The 8,010-nt window shown below is 43.0% G+C and overlaps 1 protein-coding gene across 2 annotated transcripts; it reads left to right on the forward strand.

Moving 5' to 3' along the window:
* The first annotated feature begins 1,016 nt into the window (after window positions 1-1,016).
* On the forward strand, window positions 1,017-7,437 carry PRKAB1 (protein kinase AMP-activated non-catalytic subunit beta 1). 2 transcript variants are annotated; one of them, XM_010174877.1, is made up of 7 exons: window positions 1,017-1,187; window positions 2,057-2,223; window positions 3,981-4,074; window positions 5,076-5,190; window positions 6,397-6,530; window positions 7,048-7,116; window positions 7,198-7,437. In XM_010174877.1, exons 1-7 carry the CDS (start codon window positions 1,023-1,025, stop codon window positions 7,273-7,275), a joined length of 822 nt encoding a protein of 273 aa, XP_010173179.1. In that variant the 5' UTR covers window positions 1,017-1,022; the 3' UTR covers window positions 7,276-7,437. The 2 variants fall into 2 exon arrangements, with proteins under 2 accessions (XP_010173179.1, XP_010173178.1); XM_010174876.1 differs by having other exon boundaries at window positions 1,023-1,187; window positions 5,076-5,183; window positions 6,384-6,530; window positions 7,198-7,275.
* The last annotated feature ends 573 nt before the right edge of the window (window positions 7,438-8,010 follow it).

Genomic DNA, 8,010 nt, shown 5'->3' on the forward strand with positions numbered 1-8,010 from the left:
GCTGCTGAAAGAAGACCCAGAAGGGTCAGAGCTGTTGCAGTGTCGCATAGCTGCTTAACATTTGCATCTATGCCTGGTTTTTCCTGATGCCAGTTACATTTTTAGTTGTTTATTAAGCCACACACGCTGAGACTGGCTTCAGGTTGTGACTGAGCAGAGACCTGCACAGCTGGAAGTTGGGTCGTGTCTGTAGTTTGAATTTGCAGGAAGCAGAGCAACACCCCACCCCTGTACCCGGCGGGGTGCTGTGCAAGACCCTGTGTGTACCCCCCACACAGCCCCCTTGGCCACCTCTGAGTTGCTGCTCTTCACCCATAAGCATCTTATCTTTTGGATAAGATATGGGATCCAGGCTCATCCCTTCTCCCTGTGGATGTGGCCACACGGGCTGTGGAGCAGGGTAAAGTGGTGTGTTTCTGGCACAGCTGGCCCCTGGCTTTCCCTGAGAAAATCAGAGGCTGGGGGAAGTCTCTAGCAGAGCATCAGCAGGACTGTGCTGTTTGTGCTTTAGAGCCGCAGCCAGCCACTGTAAGGATCCTCAGCAGGTTGCCACCTGAGATGACTTTATTTTCTAGTCAAGTCACATTTCTAGTAGGTTATTTTTGAAGCATTCTGACAGAAAGTTCTACTGATGTTTCCACTGATGTGGTAGAACATTATGTGCACGGGTATTCAGGAGACAGCAGAGCAAGCACTTTGCGTGAGAAGACAGTGTACCAGTGTGCTGCAGTGACAGATACCTGCTTGGTCAACTTTTAGAGTGGCTGAGTCTTGCAGAGATGCTAGGATATTGAACTGTAGCACATCCTCAAGAGAAGCGGAAAGTTGTTATTTAGTGTCTTTGTTCTGAGTGTGATACAATTTTGAGATGCTAGCATTTTGAGTTAATCAAGTTTCGTAGACTTTCAACTCAGAAACAGAGCCCACGTCTACTGATGAGCCTGCTTTCCTCTCTACTGGTGTTCTGGTGTTGAAAGCACACATGCTAATCTGATTTTTCCTGCTCTTTTAGGTCCTTAAAAATGGGGAACACAAGCAGTGAGCGAGCTGGACTGGAGCGTCATGGGCATAAGGCATCCCGAGGTGACAACTCAGGAGGAGCCATCACTACAAAAGAGGGTGATAGACCAAAAATCTTAATGGACAGTCCTGAAGATACAGACTTGTTCCATTCAGAGGAAATGAAGGTATTGCTGGTTTGTTCTTTTCTTCTAACGTTACTGGCTTGGGAATGCTGTCCAGTTGTGCTGCTGTTAGCAACCTTCAGTAGTTCTGTCATTGCATTTACACACAAAACTGAATATCTCCTTTGCTTTCCACGTCCAAGCAGATACTATGAGTATCATGTCATGGTTTCCAGCAAGAGTTAATTGCAGAAAAACTCAAATATTACTGGTTCAAAGCTCTTTCCCAGTTCTAGGTACAGTGCCACGGCTTCCTTCAGATACCTAATGCTCTTGTAGGCACCAGTGACATTTCACTTGTCTGTTATTTTCCATATAAAAAGTTCTGTTAACTGGATTTTTGCTCAGTATTAGATGGATTGTTAGAAACCTCTTGCTGTGTATCATGCTTCGTAAGAATATCTAACAGAAAATTATACCTGGATTTTGTCTGTTGGATAGAACTGTTTCTTATAGAGAACTCATAATCTTTCTGCCAACTGCAAATTTTGTGCTTATGGTATTTGTATAATCTAATTGCTTCTTAAGTGTATTTCTTCTTAATTATTTTTCTCCCTGTTCTTATATCTCTGTGTTTTGAAAACTTTTGTGAGCTCAAGTAATTTCTTTTTAAGCGAATGTAGGCTAAGGGAGGGGGATTGTTTTGTCTTCTACTCTTTCTGCAAATTTGGAAGGCTTTAACATCTTTGCAGAATTTGTGCAAATGAACTTGTGAACAGCATCTAGAAATGCACAGTTTCTAATCTCCATCTGACAGAAACTGCTTGTAGACTTGTGAATTGTGCCTGAGCACAAAAGTGACTTAGGTAAGATGTTGGTTGTCTAAGTCTGCCAGGAAAGAAATCCTTTTGATTAAGACATTGTGCTTGTAGGCTCCGTTGGAGAAAGAAGAATTCCTAGCTTGGCAGCAAGATCTGGAAGTGAATGATAAAACTCCCACTCAAGCTCGACCAACAGTCTTCCGCTGGACTGGAGGAGGGAAAGAAGTTTATTTATCTGGGTCTTTCAACAACTGGAGTAAAATTCCGCTGACGAGAAGGTAACAAACTGCTGGTGCTGTATTGGTGACATGCCCCACAGACTGGGAATGCTTAGTGCAGTGAGAAAGGTGGTCAGCTGATAGATTGGTATTGTGCTCGGATTTACTACTTTCTTGCTTCTCTTCTCGAGTCTTTGATGAGAATCTGACTTTTTGATTCTTGAATGGTACAGAATGAAAGTTGAGTTGTGTGTCAGTTTTGAAGGAGTGATCTGTTCACAGGCACCGTGTATGAATGACCCAAAACAGTCCTTGTTGTGCTGTCTGCTACTTGGGGTGGAGTTAGGCTGTGCAAGGTGAAGCTGGTTTTAAGCACAGTGTCTGAGGGCACATGTACTTTCTTGCCGTATCATTGGCTTTTGCCCAGCTCAAAGGGTCCAGGTTCTGCTTAGGAAACTCTGAGCCTGGGATACCTGCTGGTAAACTATAGGAACAAGAGAATAAATCTGTGTTAAGGTACCGAGTGTTTTTTCCTGCTAGAGACCTCTGATGCTCTGTTTAATTCTCTACCTGAGTATTTCACTTAAACCAATGTTTTTAAAAAATTTAAGACTTAATGGATGGCAGAGAGTCTATTTAATTGTGGATCTGAGTCCTGTTGTCTGTCAACGACGACATATCCATGAAAGACTGGTCTCCTGCCAATTTCTGGTGTTTCTCATCTCAGTGAGTGGCTCCCTCCATTGTCATTGTTGCAGAAGTATCTTAATTTCTTAGAAAACTTGAGGGAGGAGGTGGCCTGATGAAATGGTACAGGAGGATTGTTCTGTGATGAACAACGTGAAATAAATTGTCAAGACTGCAGCTGGAAAAAAGGCCAGTGGAACATCAGTATTCCTGTCATACTCGAAGTAGAAAGCCTGGGAGAGAGGAAATGGTGAAATGAATCTGGAAAAAGGACAAAAATGTCTCTGTATAAAAAAAAAAAAAAAAGGACAAGTTTGTGTCTTGTCAGATCAGGTATTCTGGGAAAGGAGATATCTGGACCTCCTTAGGGGCTGGATAAAATCATGTTACTGAATCCAGTATGCTCAAGTAGAGGAGTTCATTATTCCAAACTGAAATTTCAGCTCCAGCTCTGTGATGGTGCGCTTGTGCTCCTTACCTGAGAAGAAGTAAAGAGAGATAACTGGCATTGCGTGCTTTGCTTGAATCGTTTACGTAGCATCTACTGTTTCTCAGCTTCTTTGAGATGCTGGTAAAGACTTGTGAAGAATCAGGGAGTTCACAGCACAGGAGTATCAGTTACCAAGCAGCAGCTCTTCAGATCCAAAGTAACTCAGAAATATTGAGTTGCTGCTTTCGTCTTCAAGTTATTGTTCATTAATTTCATAGGCATTTGTGAAATGCAATTTATGATGGCAAATACTGAAAGGCAAGGAAATAGGAGTAAGCTGATCTTGTTCCATCAGCAGGAGTCGAACAGATAAAATGAAATGTTGTGTACTAACAAGTAACATGAAGATGTGAGGATGACTCTACAAAAGCTCAGTGCTTATTCCTTGATGCCAGGACAGCGGATATTAATTTTGAATGTGTAGAGACCTCCTGTCACAGAGGAAATTATAATTAACATTAACCCTAGTGTGATTCTTTACCTTTAGATTTCATCAGAGATTCTCTTAAATGTGGCACTGTCTTTCTAAGTTTTTGCATGCTGAGGAGGCTTGTGTTCTATCTTACAGTGTTTGTCACAGTTTATAGATTGATGTACTTCTCAGAATATTTCAGGGCTGATCATTTGTCTTAAATTCTAGTCACAATAACTTTGTGGCAATTCTGGACCTGCCAGAAGGAGAGCACCAGTACAAGTTCTTTGTGGATGGGCAGTGGACGCACGATCCTTCAGAGGTAATGTCTTCTTTGACTCGCTGTGGGTATTCATTGAGGCATCTGAAGAGGAGAAACTGGCTGGTTTCTCTGCCAGCAGCTGGCCTTTGCAGAGAGAAGGTATTCATTGGTTCACAGCAGAAACTAACTGTTCAAACTGGTGAGAGAGAGATTTCTGATCCCAGCTGGCCTAGGTGGTGGCATCAGACTGATGTTCTCAAAGGACAGGAGATTTTGTAACAAACAGGTGACAAGGTCTCTCGGGTGTTAGTTTATAAGAGATGATGAGCTTTTCTTGCCTAGTGCCAAACGGTCTTTTAAAGCACTGTAGCATTGCTGAGAGCCCAAATCTCTCTGTGCTGTACTTGCTATCTGTGCCAGAATGTTGCTATTGCTCCTCTGGATCTTTTCACAGTCCAGTAATCGTGCCAAAATCTACCAGGCCTTTTCTTCCTCCTCTGCTATGAAATGAGCTTTAACTGTAGCACACCCAGCAGTCCCTGTCTGCTTCAGAACTCATCACTCACAGATGCTGGTTCCAGCCTTCTTGCTGTCTTGGCAAACCTTGCAGAATTTACCTTGCAGTAAATTTAGCTCTTTGAACCCTCTGCCTCGGACTCCAGCCTTAGCTTTAGTCATAAACCAGTGATACCAGCCATACTCTGTCCTACATCAGGCCATGCAGATCTTAGCCTGGCTCTGAAAGCCCTGTAGAAGCTAGAAGTAAAGTGTAGCTCCTTGTGTCATCACTGTTAACTTTAGCCCAATCCTGATCCTAGCCTTATCTATTGCCCAGGAATTTATCAAGTGCTGTGGACCTAGCAGGTTCAACTGGCATGCATCCCCCCCAGTCTTAAATCCTGCACTTGGTCTTAACCTAACACTGACTGAGCAACGGTGAGCTACTAGCATATCTTAAAAGCAATATATATCATTCTTGGTAATGCTGATTGTGTAATTTTAAGAATCTAATACTGCTGCAAGCTTTTTTATTCTGACTTTTGTATCTTGTTTCTTCCCAGCCAGTAGTAACCAGCCAGCTAGGAACCCTCAACAACATCATACAGGTGAAGAAAACTGACTTTGAAGTATTCGATGCTTTGATGGTGGACTCCCAAAAATGTTCAGACATGTCTGGTATGAGCTTACTGGTAATTTTATAACACACTTTGTAGAGCTGTTAAAAATGTCATCTTCCCTTTGATACGGAGTTAAAGCTCTGGTATAGATTAATCTCCACTTTTGTTAGGCCCTGTGAACGTGTGCAGGAATCACAAATGCACAAAGAGAGAATGTGGAATGCAGAAAGGAGGAAACATCTGACAGAGCAGCACAGGTCACTGTAGATCTGATTAGGAGGAAGTCATGGGTGCTTAATAGCTGTTTGTTTGCCTGTGCGATGTGAAATGGCTGTTTGTAACACACTCGGTGGTGGTCAGTCTCTACCTTGCAAAATCAAAGCAATACGGACAGCCTGCGTTGCTCCTAATTCCATCTTTACATGTATCATACCCTCAACGTTTAGTATAAATTGTCTGTATCTTAGAATAATAAAAAAATGCTATTTTTGCCTTAAGTTTCATATTCTAGTATAACAGGAGAGAGGTAAGATTTAGCTTGAGTCATCTCTGAGATAAGCCGTGCGACCTCTTCTTTATAGACTTATGTAGGGATGGAGACTATGTTTGAAGTGGCGCTTAAATCCTCTGTCAGAAGACCTGTCCTTTGAATCTGAGGCAGAAGGTGTGTTTGGTTGGTTTTTGCTAAATGCACCTTTCTTCTGGACAATGCCTTTTTGGAGGAGGAGTTTGGTTTGTGAGACTAGGACAGTGCAAGAACACAAGAGGAGAGTCTAGTAGATACCTTCCCCCTCACGTGCTGTAACAGCCTTTCCTCTTACTGATTTAGACACTGAAGAGCTCTTTCTATTACCCTGGCCCTGCACAGGTATCATACTTGCCTTTTACACGTGCATGTTGTGTTTCTGGTGCTTCCCTTGGAGGTGACGTTGTGGAGCAATGTTCGCTATTGTTTGCTGGAGAAGTGCGGGGCAGAGTGAAGTTGTGGAGTGCAGGAAGGCCCTCAGAACTCTGCCTCCCCCATCTGCACAGCTAGTCTCCAGTCAGACAGACCTTGGGCATCTTAAATCACTTCTTGGGCAGTGACTGATCCTCTGGCACTGCATCAGCTGCTGCAGTCCTTGTACTTACACGCCATTGATTTATTTTAGCTGCCTGTTCCTGGATGTGAAAATTGACTTGGAGTACCAGTAAAAACCTACCTATAAAGAGCAGATATTCTTATGGGCTATTTAAGAATAAATATTTAACATTTCTCTGGCAGAACTGTCAAGTTCACCCCCAGGACCATACCACCAGGAGCCCTATGTTTGTAAGGCAGAGGAGCGCTTTAAATCACCACCTATTCTTCCCCCCCACCTGCTGCAGGTCATCCTGAATAAGGACACAGGCATTTCTGTGAGTACATCAGTTTGTTTTGCTGAATAATGGCCTTGAGGGTGTGAACAAATGGGGGAAAAAATCTGGGTGCAGGCAGGAGACAGGCAAGGAAAAACCTTAGAATAGTTGCCATGTTGGTGAATTCCCTATTACGTATGTCCAGATGGATCCATCTGATATAAATTTATTTTTCTACTTGACTCTCTTCAAAATTGAAAAGAAAGCTAGATTGCTGTTTTACTCCCAGAAACCCTCATCTTCCCACTGCAACACTATTAAAATGTCAGGAGCACATAAGAAGTAATTGAGGCCTGTTTCATGAGCGCAGTGAGGATGCAGAGGGTTTCACCCTGGAGGGATCTTGATTTGTTGTGAAGATTTGTCTACGTTTGTCGCTGGACTCTGCGTGAGCAGCAGTGTGATGGATGCGAGGGTATGGCGAGTTACAGACGGTGTTTATCACCCATCAGCTGTGATGAGTAAACTGTGAGTTCTGTTATTTTCACACTGTCTCACTTTCTCTTTTTTTTTCCAGTGCGATCCTGCTCTACTCCCTGAACCCAACCATGTCATGTTGAACCACCTCTATGCACTTTCTATCAAGGTGAGAGGCCTGGGCATGTTCTTCACACCTGCAGCTTGTAGATAACCCTGTAATATGCTCACTTGTTTTCCATCTCTGTAGGATGGAGTGATGGTGCTCAGTGCTACACATCGTTACAAGAAGAAATACGTGACTACTTTGCTGTACAAGCCAATATGAACGACGTTGTAGCTTGTGACCAATTGTTCTGGGCCAGTGCAGTCTCAGAAAAAAAATCCTTCTCTTAACCAAACGTACCCCTGCTCTGTGCTGTAGCAAATGAACTCTGACTTCATGTTGTTTCTGAGACTTCCAGGTTCTCCTATATTTGCCTTATTTTCCCAGTCCCACCTTGGAAGTTCTTGGAGATGGCAGCTTTATGGCAAACTAGACAGATGGCAAAGGTGTCAGTGCCCATTGTCAGCAAAGTTAAAACAACACCAGTTTAATTAGGTTGAAAAACATGAGGGCAGCGACAGATCAAAGACCTTTAGCAGTGAGACAGACTGCAAGAAATAAACAAGCCAGCCCAAAGTCTAGAAAGTTCAGGATTCTTGTGGAATCTTAGTTGAGCTCAACACGCAGCAAAAGCAAGCCCGTTACTGCTTTCCTGACTCATCAGTGTTTTGCACGCCGTTATTTCAGTAGCAAGTTCCAAACTTGGGTGTCTGAAGTAAGTGTGAATATTGATGATCTTTTTGTAGCAGCCTTTTCTAGGCAAAACCAGCGACACAATCACCTGCCAGCTCATTTTCATTTTACGGTAGACTGGGGTGCAAGGTTGCTGCTGTGAATAGCTCTGTAGTTTTTTCTCTTCATGAGAACTGAAATATAACATTTCCCCTGAGGAATTTCTGGTAAAGACAGTTGTTTTTAATGGATGGATTTTTCTGTGAATCATAAATGTGTCTTGCA

Source organism: Antrostomus carolinensis, unplaced genomic scaffold (genome assembly GCF_000700745.2).
Source record: "Antrostomus carolinensis isolate BGI_N321 unplaced genomic scaffold, ASM70074v2 scaffold13609, whole genome shotgun sequence".
Taxonomy (NCBI): Eukaryota; Metazoa; Chordata; class Aves; order Caprimulgiformes; family Caprimulgidae; genus Antrostomus; species Antrostomus carolinensis.

Bases quoted from the DNA above. Each gene is read 5' to 3' on its own strand.
- PRKAB1 (XM_010174876.1), top strand. From the start codon at position 1,023: ATGGGGAACACAAGCAGTGAGCGAGCTGGACTGGAGCGTCATGGGCAT. The intron at 2,224-3,980 runs GTAACAAACTGC...CTTAAATTCTAG, and splicing joins AAAATTCCGCTGACGAGAAG to TCACAATAACTTTGTGGCAA. The intron at 4,075-5,075 runs GTAATGTCTTCT...GTTTCTTCCCAG, and splicing joins GGACGCACGATCCTTCAGAG to CCAGTAGTAACCAGCCAGCT.